The 20,929-nt window shown below is 44.7% G+C and overlaps 1 protein-coding gene across 5 annotated transcripts in view; it reads left to right on the top strand.

Moving 5' to 3' along the window:
• The window catches only part of CTPS2 (CTP synthase 2), a 383,279-nt gene that overhangs the window by 62,254 nt on the left and 300,096 nt on the right, over window positions 1-20,929 (top strand). For all 5 annotated transcript variants that reach the window (XM_037822637.1, XM_037822638.1, XM_037822635.1 and 2 more), the window contains 4 exons: window positions 116-204; window positions 1,152-1,246; window positions 3,214-3,276; window positions 3,398-3,441. In XM_037822637.1, coding sequence (XP_037678565.1) covers window positions 116-204; window positions 1,152-1,246; window positions 3,214-3,276; window positions 3,398-3,441 — 291 coding nt within the window. The remainder of the gene's footprint in view (window positions 1-115; window positions 205-1,151; window positions 1,247-3,213; window positions 3,277-3,397; window positions 3,442-20,929) is intronic.

Genomic DNA, 20,929 nt, shown 5'->3' with positions numbered 1-20,929 from the left:
GCATAATAAATAGTTATTGAATAATCATGTCATAGTGTTAGATGGCTCTAGTATATTTGAGGGTTTAAGTGTTTTTAATTTTAAATGTTCCTTTAATCTTTTGGATGCTTTTTAGTACATAGACTCCATTGATCTGGAGCATACCACCAAAACCGAGGACCCTGTGAAATTCCATGAAGCTTGGCAAAAGATATGCAAAGCTGAGTGAGTACCCAGGGACTGTCCACTGCACACAGCTGGGGGGTGTCACTATGCTTTTCCCACAATGATTCCATTGGCCCCGTTACCAATTGTTGTACATCCTGAAAGGTAGTTTGGTATACCTATGGTCGTTGTGGGGGGTTGTGCAGCATTCACACCTTATTTGCTTTGAAACGTGCCGTGTTGATATTAATGGCATGTGCAGTGGAGCTGGATTTATTTGGGGGAGGATGGGGAACCTCTGTGGGAGAGAAAGTGCACTGAACTTTGCCCTGTAGCATGTAAGGTCTGATTCTACTGAAAGCTACAGAGATAGATTTTTGACTATGAAAATTTAAAGTGCAAGAATGAGAACTCTTCTCTCTTGATTGTATTTTCTTATCCTCATCATTTGACTCTAGGCTTTACTGTGTTAGGAATGAACAGAACTCTTGGGGGCAGCATTGTATTGGTAGGGTGGCAAGACCCTCCTCCATTCGTCCACGGGTAAACAAGAGGGTCTGCCTAGAAGGTGTCTATGAGCCAGGAAATTTTCATTCACACTTAATTGGAAATTGAAATCCAAGGCTGATTTTACCAATATAATTCATTCCGATTTTGTAATAGATCTTTTGAAGCTCAACCTATTTTTCTTAGATTCTTTTCCAAATGATAGTTTTAATTGAATCGGTTTTCCCAGTTGCTATGCCTAGATGCCACAAAGACCTAATCAGAAAATGCATGAAGGTCAGTTGTGAGAAATTGTTCAACTTCTCCATTATATCGGGAGGATTTCAGGAAGAGAGTTCGGGGTGTAAAATCATGTGATCCCTGCTAAAAATAGACCTCAAGCATTGTCGCTCGAGATTGCGCCTTTGGAATCAGTAAGCACAAATGGCTGAGAAGAAGAGTAGGGAACAAAATAAAAATAATGGATGCTCAAATTTACTCTCATCTTGTGTTGATTGCAGTGGTATTCTTGTGCCAGGAGGCTTTGGAATCAGAGGAACCTTGGGGAAACTCCAGGCGATTTCTTGGGCAAGGGCAAAGAAGATTCCTTTTCTAGGTAAAACTAATATTTATTGATCCTCTCTGTGAGTTCTTACATTTTTAACCTCTAGTGGGGGTAGCAGTTTACAGGGTTTGTTAGAATGAAAGATATGGACTCAGGTTTGAACCTTCAGGCATCCAATATTCTGCTACAGAGGTTGGCAAACTACAGCCCACAGGCCAAACCTGGCCCCACAGCCTATTTTTGTAAATAAAGTTTTATTGGCGTACAGCCACACCAATTTGTTTACATATTGCCTATGACTGCTTTTGCAGTACAGCGACAGAGTTCGAGACCCTACAACCCACACAGCCTAAAATATTTACCATCTGACCCTTTACAGAAAAAGTTTGTTGACCTCTGTCTTGCTAGAAGAACTTAACCACTGTCCTGGTTGCATAGCAACAGGCTGGGAGAAGTTGCCATCAGCACCTGCCCTTACCTTCTCCAGTTCCTACCCTAACCCATCCTCTCAACAGAAGTCCGCAATGTTCTTTGTAACCAGAAAAAATTTTTAATTAGAAATTTATGTGCTCATTCTAGAAAAGATAGTCAAGAAAGAACATCCAGCTACACAGGAACAGCTCTGTTAAAATGTGTAGATTCTGGGCTTTCTAAAGCTTCTGTTGAACTGTAAAGCATGGCTTCTGTACCAGTGAACACAGATGGACAGGGTGGGGGAGGGGAGAGGCAACACTTGTCACTGGACTTGGGTACTTTTTACTATCAGGAGACTCCCCCACCTCCCCAACTTTGATTAGCTTCCTTGACACTCTCCATTTGGGGTCCATTTCCAGAAGAGAAGCCAGGAGTGGTTACCTTGATACCTCATTTGTTTCATCCATCTAAGCTCAACTGGGCAATTGGTTTCTTTTGAAGTAATCTTGCTTGGTTTCTGTCTAAACCTGGCTAGTGTTCTAGATAATTTTCACCATACAGAGCAGTCCGCAACTCTTTGGTTTTTTGCCTTAACACAGCATCTCTTTATGTCCCCCAAGGCACTCGGCTGTTTCCTGTTTATTGACTTTTGCTCTGGCTTGCTTGGTTGTATTGACTGCCCCTTCCTTTGCATCCCTGGTATACCTTGGATATGTCTCTAATAGCATCTGGAATGTTCCTTAAGCATTTGTTTAGTGGAGAGGATCAAATACACACATAAGCTGTTGAGCATCCTGAGTGCAGGAGGTGTGTGTCTGGTCCATCTCTAAGCTGGAGCGTGCCCCACGTGGTGGATGTGCAGATGGATTATGGGTGTATCCCTGGGTTAACAGGCTTGGGGCTTCATGGCTCGCTCTCTGCCTCTGTCCCTATGATTGAACCCTCTGTTGGGTTCCATTTTGTGTCTCCCTTCCACCAAGCTAAAGCCCACAGGGGAGGTGCCGACCACCACAGCTGCTGCTTTTCTTCTCTCGTTCAGTGACACTTATGGGGATGTTGTGTGGAGAAGCAGCCGTCCTAGTTTTCTCACCCCTCCTGGCCTGCCAGACTGAGCTGGCCCTTCTCAAAGTCCATACTGATGGATGGGAAATTACCTTGAGAAGAGGGAGGCCCTGTGTGGCATCTCAGCCCAAGGAGACTCTTGAGAAGGGGTGTTTTTAGGTATTCTCTGAAGGCTCTGGGACAGCCTTGCAGCCACACATGTATGCCTCAGGTTCAGAACATATTTGGAAGGAGGCCGAATTTGCCTTTTGGTCCTTGCCCCTCTCCTGTTCTGCCCCCGCTGGACCTCGCATTCCTTCTTCGCCTGCCCCTAAGAAGGACTTCAGACCTGAAATTGCTCTCTGGGAGTCTAAGCCCCTTCCCTTCTATTTGCCAGGGACTGTTCTGAGAGCACAGGTAAAGCAGTGAGCAAAATAGATTGAGTCTTGCCTTCTGGAGCTCACATTCTAGATGGAGGACCCCAGACAGCACACACATGAACAGGCGATATGAACAAATACAATATATGTTCATTTGCTTTATGTTTGTGCTTTCTAAACTAGGCATTTGCCTTGGGATGCAGCTGGCAGTGATAGAATTTGCAAGAAACTGCCTCAACTGGAAAGGTAAGTCCGAGGTTGGCCAATAGCCTTCGATTAAGAAAACCAAACCCAACCAAATTCTCCTTGCTTAAAGTGATTTTCAGCACTATCAGTGAAATTACTGAGCTCTTTTCTTAATCCTCAGATGCCGATTCCACAGAATTTGAACCAAATGCCTCCATTCCTGTGGTAAGTGCTTTGTTTATCTTTCTAGGTTGGGCCAGTATCATTTTGCTTCTGACTCTTGCCTAAACTCATAAAGGGCTATTATTTTAAATTATATATGTATATGTATATTATGTCAAACTGCTTTGTTCTCAATAGTCCATGTTTGTCAGTTCTGCCTTAAAGACCCAGTGCTGGGCTGATTTCTCTCAGCATCAGCTTTCAAGCCTAATGTTTAGTAAAGGATTCAACTGGCTGTGACAACAATTTATAACAGCTAATAGAAATAAACGAGCTGTCCTATCTGCAGGCTGGCTCATCCCCTGCCTGTCTGTTTTCCACATGGGCGGGTCAACTACTTTTCTAAAACAAAATTGACAACCCTTCTTCCACGGCTCCTCATCTTTCATTGATTCCTTTTCACATCCGAGAGCCTTGGATGGGTGCCCAAGGCTGTTATGTTCTGTCCCCTGCTACTACCCTGACCCTCCCACGCTTCGGGTTTTAGGTTTGGATGATCGGAACTCATTTTTCAAACATATCCCAAGTTTCCGTACACATGAGATGTCCACCTTCTTGCAGCTCCCCTCCCCCTGGAACCTCAATAAAGCCCATGAAGAATTTAATTAAAAAACAAAAACAAAAACCAGTTACCAGCAACCTATTCATCCTGGGAAGCCTTTCCTGACCTCTTCTCTATCTCCACCTCTGCCCCCCTGTTCCTTGGATTCCCCACTAATGGAGCCCATGCCACCTGACTGGGATTAATTTTTACTCTCTGTTCCCTGGGCCAGCCATGCACCCCCAACCCTGTGCCTTGTGCACACCTCTAACAGGGCACGCACCTTGCGATTGCAATTTATTTTTGTAACAGCTAGATTGAGATATAATCCACATAGCGTATAATTCACCCATTTGAAGAGTCCATTTAGTGGCTGTGATGGTTGGGTTCATGTGTCAACTTGGCTAGGTGGCCTAGCTGTCTGGTCAAGCGGGCACTGGCCTGACGATTCCTGTGAGGCTATTTGAGGCTGGTTGGTTTGTCGGATCATCAGTCAATTGACTGCAGCTGACTGATGACTCATCAAGGGGCGTGCTTCCACAGTGAGAGAATGCAATTGGCTGGATTTGGTCCGGGTGATCAGTTGGAGGCTTATAAGCCGGACGGTTAGAGAACCTTCACTTCTTCTTCAGCTGCTCAGTGAAGCTTTTCCTGGGGAGCTCGTCGAAGTTGCCAGTTCGTTTCCTGAGGAGTTCGTCAAAGTTGTCGGTTCGTTTCCTGAGGAGTTCTTCAAAGTTGCCGGTTCGTTTCCTGAGGAGTTCGTCAAAGTTGTCGGTTCGTTTCCCGAGGAGTTCGTCGGACGTCTTCCTTGGAGTTGACAGCTTGTTGACGGCTCTGCAGAATTTGGACTCGTGCGCTCCCGCAGTTGCGTGAGTCACTTTTACAATTTGATAATAAGAGACATCTCTCATTGATTCTGTTTCCAAGGAGAACCCTAACTAATACAACTTGGTACCAAGAGTGGTTCTTGAGAAACGGAATCTTAAAATGGGCTTTTACAACTTGTTTTCTACTCTGATTAGATTCAGAGGCACTAATGACTCTATTTCCAATAATCAAGAGGGTACTAAGAGTCCATGGCAGGAGTTGGCAAAGGAAATACGCAAAATAGCACCATTTGATTCTCCTAATTGTGCTCTAGTACGAAGCGAGGCTCTGGGTGACAGCGTTTTCGACACTTTCACAGAGTTTTGCAGTATTAAGAAGTATAATGATGTTGGCTGGCTGCTCTTAGATACTTTGGATACAGTTGTAAGAGAAAGGGATGAGCTAAAGGCTTCAAATTCAAAACTTGAATGCCGTATGACAGATGTAAAGAGTTCCATCTGTGCCCTGAAAGAAAATCTTATTTCCTGTGCCCGCAGACTGGAGGTTTCTGAAAATCAGATGCAGTCTCTTATTGTGCGAGTAGCACATTTACAGCGTAAACTAAAATCTCAACCTCTCAGGGTGTCTGCTGTTAAAGTAAAGGCATTGATTGGAAAAGAATGGGACCCAGAAACTTGGGATGGAGACATATGGATTGATAATAATGACAGTGAGGACATTGGAACCCTGGATTCTGCTGGGTCATTGTTAGATTTACCTGTAGAGGGCTGTCCTGGGGAAACAGCTTCTCTGCCTCCAGTCTGCCCTAAGGAGCCTGCCACGCAACTCCCACCTAAGGAGATTGACCCTTCAATGCCTGCTAATCTTGTAATCACCTCCCCTGTGGAAGCAGCCCTCACTCTTTTGTCTGGAGAGACTAATCCTGTTTTAAGAGATGAAAATGCAACAGAGTGCCCTGAGGTGAATGGCTTGAGAGATAATTCTAACTCTTTTCATGACCCACCCCCACCACCAGTTTTTGCTTCAAGACCTATAACTAGGCTCAAGTCCCAACAAGCCCCAAAGGGTGAGGTACAAAGTGTGACCCATGAGGAAGTACGCTATACTCCAAAAGAACTGTATGAGTTTTCCAACTTATACAGACAGAAACCAGGGGAATATGTGTGGGAATGGATATTGAGAGTGTGGGATAATGGTGGAAGGAATATAAGGTTGGATCAGGCTGAATTTACTGATATGGGCCCACTAAGCAGAGATTCTGCATTCAATGTTGTAGCTCGAGGGGTTAGAAAGGGTGTTAACAGTTTGTTTGGGTGGCTGGCTGAAACATGGATCAAAAGGTGGCCGGCATTACCAGAAGTTGAAATGCCAGAACTGCCCTGGTATAATGTGGAGGAGGGGATTCAAAGGCTTAGAGAGATTGGAATGTTAGAGTGGATTTATCATGGAAAACCTGCTCACACAGTCCTGGAATGTCCAGAGGACACACCTTTTACCAGGACTGTAAGGAATAAATTTGTGAAACTAGCTCCATCATCCCTGAAGAGCTCTGTAGTCGCCCTTCTCTGTAGGTCAGATATTACTGTAGGAACTGCTGTCACTGAACTGGAATCCTTAAACACAATGGGGATAATCGGGTCCCGAGTCAGCAGAAGCCAAGTGGCTGCAGTTAATCGCCACAGATAAGGTGGACAGGGCTACCATAATGGAAAACAGGCTCAAAGCAGCAATCAAAATAATATGACTCGCAGAGACTTATGGCGTTGGCTAGTGGATCATGGAGTACCAAGTAGTAAAATAGATGGGCAATCGACTAAATTCTTGTTTGAACTATATAAGCAGAAGAATTCTAGGCCACGTGAACAAAAATCTCCCTTGAATTACAAAAACAGAGAGTCACGGCCCCTTAATCAATTCCCAGACTTGAGACAGTTTACAGATCCAGAGCCTCTTGAATGAAGGGAAGGCCGGGTACCCTCGGAGAAGGACCCTGTCACACTGCCAAAAATTTACACTGTTAATCTTCCTCCCAGCCTTCCCCAGGGGGACCTACGGCCTTTTACCAGGGTGACTGTGCATTGGGGAAAAGGAAATGATCAGATATTTCGTGGATTATTAGACACTGGGTCAGAAGTGACATTAATTCCCGGAGACCCAAAACGTCACTCTGGTCCACCAGTCAGAGTTGGGGCTTATGGAGGTCAGATGATTGATGGAGTTTTAGCCCAGGTCCGTCTCACAGTGGGTCCAGTGGGTCCCTGGACCCATTCTGTGGTTATTTCCCCAGTGCCGGAATGCATAATTGGAATAGACATACTCAGCAACTGGCAGAATCCTCACATTGGTTCCCTGACTCCTGGAGTGAGGGCTATTATGGTGGGAAAGGCCAAGTGGAAGCCACTAGAGCTGCCTCTGCCTAGCAAAGTAGTGAACCAGAAGCAATACCGGATTCCTGGAGGGATTGCAGAGATTAATGCCACTCTTAAGGACTTGAAGGATGCAGGGGTGGTGATTCCCACCACATCCCCATTCAACTCTCCTATTTGGCCTGTGCAGAAAACAGATGGGTCTTGGAGGATGACTGTGGATTATCGTAAGCTTAACCAGGTGGTGACTCCAATTGCGGCTGCTGTCCCAGATGTGGTATCATTGCTTGAGCAAATCAACACATCCCCTGGTACCTGGTATGCAGCTATTGATCTGGCAAATGCTTTTTTCTCAATTGCTGTCAGCAAGGACCACCAGAAACAGTTTGCATTTAGCTGGCAAGGCCAGCAGTTTACATTCACCGTGCTACCTCAGGGTTATATCAACTCTCCAGCCCTATGTCATAATATTGTCCGCAGGGATCTTGATCATTTCTCCCTCCCACAAGACATCACACTGGTCCATTATATTGATGATATCATGTTGATTGGACCTAGTGAGCAAGAAGTAGCAACTACTCTAGATTTGTTGGTAAGGTATTTGCGTGGCAGAGGATGGGAGATAAATCCAACAAAAATACAAGGCCCTTCCACCTCAGTAAAATTTCTAGGTGTTCAGTGGTGTGGGGCTTGTCGAGATATTCCTTCTAAGGTGAAGGATAAGCTGCTGCATCTGGCCCCTCCTACAACCAAAAAAGAGGCACAACGTTTAGTTGGCCTCTTTGGGTTTTGGAGACAACATATTCCTCATTTAGGTGTGCTACTCCGGCCCATTTACCGAGTGACTAGAAAAGCTTCTAGTTTTGAGTGGGGACCGGAGCAAGATGAGGCTCTGCAACAGGTCCAGGCTGCTGTGCAAGCTGCTCTGCCGCTTGGACCATATGATCCAGCTGATCCAATGGTGCTGGAAGTGTCAGTGGCAAATAGAGATGCTGTTTGGAGCCTTTGGCAGGCTCCTATAGGAGAATCACAACGCAGGCCCTTAGGATTTTGGAGTAAAGCTTTACCATCCTCTGCAGATAACTATTCTCCATTTGAGAAACAACTGTTGGCCTGCTACTGGGCCTTAGTAGAGACAGAACGCTTAACCATGGGCCACCAAGTTACCATGAGACCTGAGTTACCTATCATGAGCTGGGTGTTATCTGACCCACCAAGCCATAAAGTTGGGCGTGCACAGCAGCACTCCATCATAAAATGGAAATGGTACATACGAGATAGAGCTCGAGCAGGTCCTGAAGGTACAAGTAAGTTACATGAGAAAGTGGCCCAAATGCCCATGGCCCCCACTCCTTCCACCTTACCTTCTCTTGCCCAGCCCACAGCTATGGCATCTTGGGGAGTTCCTTACAGTCAGTTGACTGAGGAAGAGAAGACTCGGGCCTGGTTTACAGATGGTTCTGCACGATATGCAGGTACCACCTGAAAGTGGACAGCTGCAGCACTGCAGCCCCTTTCTGGGATATCCCTGAAGGACAGTGGTGAGGGGAAATCCTCCCAGTGGGCAGAACTTCGAGCAGTGCACCTGGTTGTTCACTGTGCTTGGAAGGAGAACTGGCCAGAGGTGCGTCTGTATACTGATTCCTGGGCTGTTGCTAATGGTTTGGCTGGATGGTCAGGGACTTGGAAGGAACATGATTGGAAGATTGGTGACAAAGAAGTCTGGGGAAGGGGTATGTGGATAGACCTTTCTGAGTGGGCAAACAACATGAAGATATTTGTGTCCCATGTGAATGCTCACCAGAGGGTGACTTCAGCAGAAGAAGGTTTTAATAACCAAGTGGATAAAATGACCCGTTTGGTGGATACCAATCAGCCTCTTTCCCCAGCAACTCCTGTCATTGCCCAATGGGCTCATGAACAAAGTGGTCATGGTGGTAGGGATGGAGGTTATGCATGGGCTCAGCAACATGGACTTCCACTCACCAAGGCTGACCTGGCCACAGCCACTGCTGAGTGTCCAATTTGCCAGCAGCAGAGACCCACACTCAGTCCCCGATATGGCACCATTCTTTGGGGTGATCAGCCTGCTACCTGGTGGCAGGTTGATTACATCGGACCACTTCCATCATGGAAAGGGCAGCGATTTGTTCTTACTGGAATAGACACATACTCTGGATATGGGTTTGCCTTCCCTGCACGACATGCTTCTGCCAAAACTACAATACGTGGACTTACAGAATGCCTCATCCACCGTCATGGTATTCCACACAGCATTGCTTCGGACCAAGGAACCCACTTCACAGCAAATGAAGTGAGGGGATGGGCACATGCTCATGGAATTCTGTGGTCTTACCATGTTCCCCATCATCCAGAAGCAGCTGGGTTGATAGAACGGTGGAATGGCCTATTGAAGACTCAATTACGGCGCCAACTAGGTGGCAATACCTTGCAGGGCTGGGGCAGTGTTCTCCAGGAGGCTGTGTATGCTCTGAATCAGCGTCCACTCTATGGTGCTGTTTCTCCCATAGCCAGGATTCATGGGTCCAGGAATCAAGGGGTGGAAACAGGAGTAGCACCACTCACTATCACTCCTAGTGATCCACTAGGAAAATTTTTGCTTCCTGTCCCTGCAAGTTTAAGCTCTGCTGGTCTACAGGTCTTGGTTCCAAAAGGAGGAGTGCTTCCACCAGGAAACACAACAATAATCCCATTGAACTGGAAGTTAAGGCTGCCACCTGGCCACTTTGGGCTTCTTATGCCTCTGAATCAACAGGCAAGTAAGGGGATTACTGTACTGGCTGGGGTGATTGATCCTGACTATCAAGGGGAAATAGCACTGCAACTACACAATGGAAGTAAAGAAGAGTTTTCCTGGCATACAGGAGATCCCCTGGGGCGTCTCTTAGTACTACCATGCCCCGTGATTCAAGTCAATGGAAAACTGCAACAACCCAATCCAGGCAGGACTACCAATGGCCAAGAAACTTCAGGAATGAAGGTTTGTGTCACCCCACCAGGCAAAGAACCACGGCCAGCTGAAGTGCTTGCTGAGGGTAAAGGGAACATGGAATGGGTAGTGGAAGAAGGTCGTGATAAATATGAACTACGGCCACGTGACCAGTTACAGAAACGAGGACTATGATGATATGAATATTTCCTCCTCGTTTTGTGATGATTATGTTTGTATTTGTCTGTGAAGAGAATATTTTTGCTTTCTTCTCTGTCTTGTCCCCTTATCATATGGCATAAGCTGTAACGTTCATTTTGAAGATATGGTTTTGGGTGATGTGTACAACTGCCAAGTTGACAAGGGGTGGACTGTGATGGTTGGGTTCATGTGTCAACTTGGCTAGGTGGCCTAGCTGTCTGGTCAAGCGGGCACTGGCCTGACGATTCCTGTGAGGCTATTTGAGGCTGGTTGGTTTGTCGGATCATCAGTCAATTGACTGCAGCTGACTGATGACTCATCAAGGGGCGTGCTTCCACAGTGAGAGAATGCAATTGGCTGGATTTGGTCCGGGTGATCAGTTGGAGGCTTATAAGCCGGACGGTTAGAGAACCTTCACTTCTTCTTCAGCTGCTCAGTGAAGCTTTTCCTGGGGAGCTCGTCGAAGTTGCCAGTTCGTTTCCTGAGGAGTTCGTCAAAGTTGTCGGTTCGTTTCCTGAGGAGTTCTTCAAAGTTGCCGGTTCGTTTCCTGAGGAGTTCGTCAAAGTTGTCGGTTCGTTTCCCGAGGAGCTCGTCGGACGTTTTCCTTGGAGTTGACAGCTTGTTGACAGCTCTGCAGAATTTGGACTCGTGCGCTCCCGCAGTTGCGTGAGTCACTTTTACAATTTGATAATAAGAGACATCTCTCATTGATTCTGTTTCCAAGGAGAACCCTAACTAATACAGTGGCTTTTAGTACATTCCCAGAGCTGTGTGTCCATCGTCATCTCAAAGGAAAGTGTGTACCCATTAGCGGTCACTCCCCATTCCTCAGCCCCTGGCAACCACCAATCTACTTTCTATCTCCAGGGATTTACCTGTTCTGGGCATTTCACATAAATAGGATCATACACTATTTGGTCCTTTGTGACTGGCTTCTTTCACTTAGCATAAAATATTTTCAAGATTTGTCCATGTTGTAGTATGTATCAGAATATTATTCACGTTTATTGTTGAATAATATTCCATTGTGTGCATAGACCACATTTCATTTATCCCTCCATCAGTTGACGGACATTTAGGTTGTTACCACTTTTTGGCTTTTGTGAACAATGCTGTCGTGGACATTCACGTACAAGATATGCGTGGACATGTGTTTTCATTTCTTTTGGGTATATCCGTAGGAGTGGAAATGCTGGGTCATTTCCTAAATATATGTTTAACCATTTGAGGAACTGCCAGACTGTTTTCCAAAGCGGCTGTACCATTTTTTACCTCTCCCCAGCAGTGTATGAGGGTTCCAATTTCTCCACACCCCCACCAGTATTTGTTACTGTCTTTTTTTATGATTGCAGCCATTCTGGTGGGTGTGAAATGATATCTCATTGTGTTTTTGATTTGCATTTCCTTAATGGCTAATGATGTTGAGCATCTTTTCATGTGCTGATTGGCCATTTGTATATTGTGTATGGAGAAGTATCTATTCAAAGTCCTTTGCCCATTTTTAAATTGGGTTATTTGTCTTTTTATTGTTGAGTTGTAAGACAGTTCTCTATATATTCTGTGGATACAAATTGCTGCCTAAGAAGAGTGGAAGAGTGAATTGACTAGACCAGAGTTTCTCAACCTTGGCACCATTGACATTTTGCGTCAGATCATTCTTTGTTGTGAGGGCCGTCCTGTGCTTGGTGGATGTTGAGCAGCATCCCTGGCCTCTGCTTGCTAGATGCCAGTACCAGCCCTGCCTCCCCCAGTTGTGACAACCAAAATGTCTCCAGATTTTGCCAATTAATTTTTGTGTGGTTACCTTCCCATTTTAAAAACAGAAGTAAATGTGTATGTCCATTGGTAAGTCCCTGCCCTTCCTAGACTAATGGTAGCATACTCTGCACACTTTTTCCCGCCTTGGTTTTTCACGTAACACTTTATGCTGGCATCACTCCATGGAAGGATGTAGAGATATTCTTCATTCCTTTTTTAGCCTTCAGTTCAAACCATAAACCCGAACTTCCCACACAGATGGTACTTTTAAGTATTATGCTCAGAAGGCCTAATACTAGTAAAGAGTTCCTTATGAGGCTTTAATGCAAACATATTTCCTGACTAATTTCGAAGTGGTTGTTCCAATGAAACTATGGATTTTTATCTCTAAGCTTTGGCTTTGAACGAATAGGAAGTGATTTTACCTGTAGGTGCCACTGTTAGATAGCCTTGGCAATGTTAATTCTTTGATGACTGTCCTCTCCTGGGTATGTATATATATTTTTTTCCTTAAACTTTTAATTTTGAAATACTTTCAAATAATACATACTCCCCCCATACCCAGATCCACCAATTTTAACATTTTGCAACATTGGCCATGTCATTCAATTTTCTAGACATTTGAGTGTGTGTGTGTGTGTGTGTGTGTGTATAATTTATACACAGAGTAAGAAATGTTAAACCCTATAGAAAAGCTATAAAACTGCCTCTTATCTGCTCCCCCCCCACCTTGGTTCCCCTCCTCAGAGGCAGCTACCTACCATCATCCGTTCCTTTAGCTATTTTTTAGCACCAAAGCGTATGTGTGTTTGTGTATACCCACCACTGCATATATGTATATGGATTCGCTTTTTAAAATATACATGCATTAGGATGCTTGATATGCTGTTCTCCACCCGGCTTTTTGTACTGATCCCTTCTCTTCCATGCACAGGGTTCTTCCTCCTGCTTTCCCTGCTGTCTGCTGTCTGGATGCATGATTATTTATTTAACCAGTCTCATATTGATGGATATTTAGGCAGTGTCCATTATTTTGCCACTTTAAATCATGCTGCAAAATAGTAACCATGTCTGTGCATCCTTGCACCCAAGTGTGAACACATCTTTGGTATAAATTCCTAGAAGGGGAGTTGCTAAGTCAGAGGTAATGCACATTTTTACATTTTGATAGCCTCTATACACAGAAGTGAAATGAGAACAATAAAACCTAATTGCCATTGAACATCTTTATGGCCTGCAATCTGTTGGTGAAAAAATATCCCGAAGAACCAGCATTTGAGATGATGGTGAGGAGTCTTATTAAAGAAAAAGATAATAGACTCATAAGGCAGCAGACCACATAAAGCCTAGGGACCCACTCACTTGGAGCAAATAGCAATTACTTACATGGTAATGGTCATTCTGGCCCTTCTGGGTAAAAAGTATACAATTTGGAAACCAGGAGCCCCCTTTAGGGCATATTTGCTGCTGAAACCTGTTTCGCAGGCCATCATGACCTTTGTCATGCATGCTGAGTGTTATGACTGCTTAGGAAATCAGTTGAGGCAGTGGCGTCCAGGACAGACATCTCTTATACATGTAAAAGGAGAAATAGCTTTTTCTCTAAAGATGAAATAGATTCATTCTGAGTCTGAGAGTACCCAGGAGAGAGCGAGTACAATTTATTTTATTGTGTCATTTCTCTGCTTAATCCACAAGGTGAGCTAGAAGGCTCTGGGACTTTGCCAAATGTTTAGGGTTCTACAACCAATCTGATCTTTTGGCCAGTTTCAGGGTAGTCTTGTCTGCCTTCTAGATGATACGAACGGGACACAACTGTAGCAAACTTACATTCTAACTAGAAATCACACGGCTGCTGCTGCCATCCTTGACTTTGAATTTGAATTCAGATCTCGCCACTTCATCAAGAGGGTAGTTCAGGCCTCGTGGACTTTTTGATTAGAATATTTTTGGCTTTTAACGTATTTAGGAAAAGTGATCTCAGTGCAATGTTTTAGGTATATGGACATTCATAACTTTATTTTCTGTTTACTGAAAAAGGTAAAACTCTTAAAAATCTGAATTTACGTAGGATGTAACATCTTGAAAACAGAATCCATGTTTCACCTTCAAAGCAGATCAACACCCACGCACACTTAGATGGCATGTAAGGAAAAGTGAGAAATTTAAAGCATTTTAAGCAGGTACAAGTAGAAATTTGAGATTGCGACTATTGGCAGTATTTCAATTTTAGTTATTTGTCATAGGGATGGCTTCTTTTACCCCTTTCTGATCCAAGGATTTTCATAAAGTTAATTTGACATCAGACACAGTGGATTTGTGAAATAGTCACATAGAAGTAAAACTAGATTCAGGCGAAGCGTAATTCGTGTGACCGTTAAGTGTAGTTAATGCATTGCATTTTCCTACCTTTACTTGAAGCCCTGTTTTAAACATTTTCCTCTTCCATGTTATTTTTCAACAACTTTATATGGAAAGCAAGTTAAAAGGTGCTTAAAAAAACAACAGAGAGCTTGCTGAGAGTGACCTTTCAGGCAACTTTTATTACTTCAAGGATTGGTTCGAGTCTAGAACACTGAAGTAAGCATTTCCCAGCTAACCAAAAGATCTGCTAAAAGTCATTTGGAGGTCAGCTGGGGCCAAAGAACTTTCTTCCCCATAAAAGCCCAGTCACCAATAGTACCGCTATTATATGGGTAGAAGAGTGTTTTGGGGGACCAGCTTAATAGTCATTAGATACTGTCTCTGTGGGGCAGTGGGTTCAGAGTTGGTATCAGGCTGTTGGCCTGACTAGGGTGTCTTTTCCACCTGCCTCTCTCCCTTCACTGAGTGTGCTTTTTGAAAGGAGGAGACAGCGCAGCTTGGGGTGAAGCCCCGTGAATGAGTCACGAGGGGGTCCCACAATTTTAACAACAGAGTGACTGAGTGAGTGGTCCAAAGCTAATGTATTTTTTTAAATTCAATTTTGTTGCGATATATTCACATACCATACAGTCACCCAAAGTGTACAATCAGTTGTTCATAATACCACCATATAGCTATACATTCATCACTCCAATCTATTTTTTTGAACATTTTCCTTGTACCAGAAAAAGTGAAAATAAGAATAAAAAAAAAAAGGTAAAAAAGAACACCCAAATCATCTCCCCATCTGTCCTAGTTTGCTAATGCCGCAGAATGCAAAACACCAGAGATGGATAGGCTTTTATAAAACGGGGGTTTATTTCGCTACACAGTTACAGTCTTAAGGCCACAAAGCGTCCAAGGTAACACCTCAGCAATCGGGTACCTTCACCGGAGGATGGCCAATGGCGTCCGGAAAACCTCTGCTAGCTAGGAAGGCAGCTGGCGTCTGCTCCAAAGCTCTGGCCTCAAAACGGCTTTCTCCCAGGATGTTCCTCTCTAGCAAGCTTGCTCCTCTTCAAAACATCACTCCCAGCTGCACTCCGTCCCCCTCCCCCGAGTCAGCTCATTTATATAGCTCCACCGATCAAGGCCCACCCTGAATGGGTAGGGCCATGCCTCCATGGGAACATCTCATCAGAATCATTACCCACAGCTGGGTGGGGCACATTCCAAGCAAATCTAACCAGCACCGAAACTTCTGCCCCACACAAGACTACAAAGATAATGGCATTTGGGGGACACAATACATTCAAACCGGCACATTCCACCCCCTGGACCCCAAAATGACATCATCTTTCCAAATACAAAATACATCCATTTCATCACAATATCACAAAAACTTAAATCATTTCAGTAACAAAAGTTAAGTACAAAATCCCATCAAAATCAATTTAGGCGTGGTCAGTCCCAAGGCACAATCTTTCTTTAGCTGTGGATCTGTGAACTTAGAACAAGTTATGTGCTCCCAATATACAAAGGAAAGACATTCATTGGATAAACATTTCCATTGCCATAAGGAGAAAGAGTAAGGAAAACAGGGTTAACAGGAGCAAAACAGTTCCTAAAACCCGCAGGACAAACTCCATTAGATTTCAAAGTCTGAGAGTCATTAACAGAACAACGTTGCATCCTTGGGGCTTGAGAGAGCGGGAGCCTAACCCTTCCCAAGGGCCTTTTTGGCAGCTGTTTCCTCTCCAAATGCTTAGGTGAGTGCTCCAACATATCCACACATTGGGGAGACCACCTTCTCGGCCCCACCCTCCTCAAACCTTGGGGCAGCTCCCGGATTCCTTTCCATCTCTGGGGCACACGCTCAACCCCTTCAGAACAGTGGGGTGGCAGCCAGGCTCTCCCCAATTCCCTGGAAATGTGCTCCACCCTCTTTGGAACCTGAGGTGGCAAAACTCTTCCAGAGCATCGAGGCGGAAAGCCCGCCCTCGACCTCCAGGGCAAACTCACCCTTTCCATGCGTGTGGGCTGCTCCGCTCTCCCAGCCCTAAACCTCTTGACTCCAGACCTCAACCTCCATGGCTCTGTCTTTGAAGAAATTTTTCCTTTAATTTTTTCCTTGTCTGTCTCCTCCAGTCCAGACCGGCAATGGCTCTGTCTATAAAGATCTCGCAAAAATTCTGTTGGCTTTGCATGAAGCATGCAGGGGTCAAAGCCATCAGACAATAAGAGTTTCCACAAATCCTTTCTGGATAATTCCATCTCCAATCTTGGCTTGTACTGAAATTGCAGCTGGGTTCCATGTTTGGTAACATCCTCACGTTGGGCTGTAGCTTCTGGGATTCCACCCCCTGGAAGCTCGTAATTTTCCAAGCCATCAGCTTCTGGTTTCTTAGAACCCAAGAGTTCAGTTCTAAGTTTATCTCTCTCTGCTCTCATTTTACTATAAGCTGCAAGGAGAAGCCAGGATACGTCCTCCACACGTAGTCTGGAGATCTCCTCAGCTAAGTATTCCAGGTTGTTGCTTTCAAATTCTTCCTTCCATCTGACACCAGGACTCAATTTTGCCAAATTCTCTGCCACTTTAAAACAAGGATCGCCTTTCTTCCAGTTTGCAACAACACATTCATCATTTCTGCTCAAGTCCTCATCAGAAGTATCTTTAGACTCCATATTTCCATAAACAGTCTCTTTAAAGCAGTTTTGGCCTTTTCTATCAAGCTCCTCACAATTCTTCCAGAATCTTCCCCTTATCCATTTGAAAAGCCATTCCAACATGTTTGGTATTTGCAAACTCAGCAGCAAAAGCACCCCACTCCTCTGGTACCAAAATCTGTCCTAGTTTGCTAATGCCGCAGAATGCAAAACACCAGAGATGGATAGGCTTTTATAAAACGGGGGTTTATTTCGCTACACAGTTACAGTCTTAAGGCCACAAAGCGTCCAAGGTAACACCTCAGCAATCGGGTACCTTCACTGGAGGATGGCCAATGGTGTCCGGAAAACCTCTGCTAGCTAGGAAGGCAGCTGGCGTCTGCTCCAAAGCTCTGGCCTCAAAACGGCTTTCTCCCAGGATGTTCCTCTCTAGCAAGCTTGCTCCTCTTCAAAACATCACTCCCAGCTGCACTCCATTCCCCCCCCCCCCCCAGTCAGCTCATTTATATAGCTCCACTGATCAAGGCCCACCCTGAATGGGCGGGGCCACGCCTCCATGGGAACAGCTCATCAGAATCATTACACACAGCTGGGTGGGGCACATTCCAAGCAAATCCAACCAGCACAAAACTTCTGCCCCACAAAACTACAAAGATAATGGCATTTGGGGGACACAATACATTCAAACCGGCACACCATCCCACTCTATTTTTCATCTAGTTTTTTGTCCCCATTTTTCTACTCATCCATCCATACACTGGATAAAGAGAGTGTGATCCACAAGGTTTTCACAATCACACTGCCACCCCTTGTAAGCTAAATTGCTATACAGTCATCTTCAAGGGTCAAGGCTACTGGGTTGGAGTTTGATAGTTTCAGGTATTTACTTCTAGCTATTCCAATACATTAAAACCTAAAAAGGGTTATCTATATAGTGTGTAAGAATGTCCACCAGAGTGACCTCTTGACTCCATTTGGAATCTCTCAGCCGCTGAAACTTTATTTCTTTTCATTTTGTATCCCCCTTTTAGTCAAGAAGATGTTCTCAATCCCACGATGCTGGGTCCAGATTCATCCCCGGGAGTCGTATCCTGCATTGCCAGGGAGCTTTACACCCCTGGGAGTCAGGTCCAACATAAGGGGGAGGGCAGTGAGATCACCTGCCAAGGTGGCTTAGTTAGAGAGAGAGAGAGGGCCACATCTGAGCAACAAAGAGGTACTCAGGGGGAGACTCTTAAGCACAATTATACACAGGTTTAGCCTCTCCTTTGCAGTGACGAGCCTCATAAGGGTAATTCCCCTGATAGAGGGCTCAGCGCATCAAATCATCAGTCCTCAATGTTTGTGAGAACATCAGCAACAATCCAGGTGAGGAAGCCCGACACCTCTGCATTTTCCCCCAGCTCCTCAGGGGGGCCCTGAAAATATATCAAAGCTAATGTATTTTAAAGCTTTGGTACCTGGAGCTCCATGGGAGATGCCTTCGGAATAGGTATTTTAACCACTTGAGAGATTTTTGCAGTGGAAATAACCGCATGCTAGTGGAAAGAGATCATTAAAGAAGAGTCACTGTGCATTTGGAGCTTGTCCACTTAAACAGAGTCCTAAATGCAGTGTATTACAGATGAGCTGCTGCCACAACCCTGCTTGCAGTTTAGTTGGGAATTCAAGACATAGACTGGTGATGTAATAATCAAATATATGGGTGACACGCAAGGGCTCCCTCACATGTAGCTGAGGATCACTTGAAAGGTAGCTGCTGTGACCCAGCAGCTGAATTTTAAATTTTATTTCATTTTAATTAATTTAAATTTCAATAGTCACATGTGGCCAGAGGCCATGGTATTGGAGAGTGCAGGTAGACCAGAGGTACTTTTAAGATTTCGGAGTCAGGGAAGAGATGCTGTGGACTAGATAGAGTAAGAAGGGAAGATTGTCGAAGGCTCAGAGACTTGAATGGAAAGGTCTGTTAGGGCAGAATGTCCAAGATTTGATCATAAAGCAGTGAGGACATTGAGTGAAGCACACAACTTCTGTAGATTGATGCAGATTTGTAGAGTTCCTTGGGTGTCAGTGTCAGAATTCTTCCTGAAGACATTAGGGAACCAATAAGATAATGCATGTCAACTGTGAAATATTAGGCAAGTCCGGTACTCATTACTGAAGGCTTTCAATAGAATGTAGGCTTTAGGAAGATTCAGCTGGCATGGTGAGCTAGAGGGGAGAAAAGACTCCAGTCTGGGACCACTTAGAGCAGCCTGGATCTGTAATGATAAGGAACAGGGCTAGAGTAGGAGTTACAGTAGAAAGACCTGGCCAGCATGAAGGCTTTGTAAACAGAATCAACAAGATTTAGTGACTGGTTAATCAAGACTCATTCCCTCAGTAAATACCTCTTGGGCCCTCCTGTGTACCAGACCCCAATCTAGACCTGGGGATACATCAGTAAAAGAACAGATGAAAATCCTTGCCCTCAAGGAGCCTACCATCTAATGAAGATTGGAGTTCTGTGGCTGACAAAATGCTGGCACTGTTGATTACAGAGGGAAGTCAGGTGAGCCCTGTGTGGATGTGGCAGATGAGATCATTTTTTGGGAACCAGGCTGAGAAGGCCAACCAAGTAGAGACACACATACACACACTTGGCCACCACACACAGCACTCCACACATTTTCACCCTTCTTGAGGGCTTTGCCGCAAATGAGATTGACATTGGTCAATCTCAGCCAATCAGAGAAGGTCTCTCACCCATGTGTTTCCTGTGCATTGCCACTGATCTGTGGAGGTCTTCCCAGTCTGTGTGGGCTCACTGCAGGGACATCTTACATTGCCCCGACCTCCCCTCTGTGTCCCCCGTGTGCTGTGTTTACTTGGGGTATTTTCTCTCCTTTTGGATGCCCGGTGCCCCTTCCCTGAAGGCTCTTCTCAAGGCCCTTCCTATGAATCCCAACTGAAATACTGCTTCTTTGATGTAGCCTTTCTTTGGCCTCATCCCAGATTTACTGATTGAGTATCTCAGAAGTCTGGAAATGTGTATCTCCTATGACATCTTGTATAATATCTTGCACATAGTAGGTGCTTTATATATGTTGACTTTGAAATAAGGTATATTTGCTTGACAAAAGGCTGGATGAAACCCAGAATATAAGCTAAAATGGGAAGCTAGCATGGCCTAGATCTTGGAACTCCACAAAGCACACACAACAAAAAATAAACCCCCAAACCACAGACTAATGTTTGTTAGAAATAAAGATGAGAAGATCTTAAAGAAAATATTTGAATGTCTAATTTAACAGCATTAAAAAGAATCAATCATGACTGGATAGTGTGTTTATCCTAGAAATTAAATCAACAAACATATCATATTGTTTGAGCAAAAGAGAGAAATTTACAAAAAGGTAAAAAGTGAAAAGTTTCTTTCTCATCTCTGTCCCCAGTCTTCTACTAACATGTAACCATTGATATTAGTGTCTAGTGTGTCCTTCCAGAGATTTTTTAATGCATGTTCGAGCAAATTCAAATATATGTTCCCACACCTACCCGACACTCTGTTGTCACTGTCTATTGCCTACTCATCTTATACCCAGCCTAGTTTGGCCACCATGATCCCACCTTGTTATAGATTCTTAGACCAAGTGGGACTTCCTTGTCTCTGAGATCACACTCCTCAAGTTCAGAGTCTTGCCCCATCCAGCCCATGGATAGACAACCCCTTCCTGTCATTTGACTGCCTGCCCACTCTGTGGGCAGATAAGGTACGAGTGTGGGCATGTGCTCCATTACCCACCTCAGAGGGCCTTCACCCAACTCAACCTACTAGAAAAATTATGGCAGCCA

The sequence above is a fragment of the Choloepus didactylus genome, chromosome X (genome assembly GCF_015220235.1).
Source record: "Choloepus didactylus isolate mChoDid1 chromosome X, mChoDid1.pri, whole genome shotgun sequence".
In the NCBI taxonomy this organism is placed as follows: Eukaryota; Metazoa; Chordata; class Mammalia; order Pilosa; family Megalonychidae; genus Choloepus; species Choloepus didactylus.
Note: the sequence above shows the minus strand (reverse complement) of the source record. Positions and strands in the feature narration are given on the sequence as shown.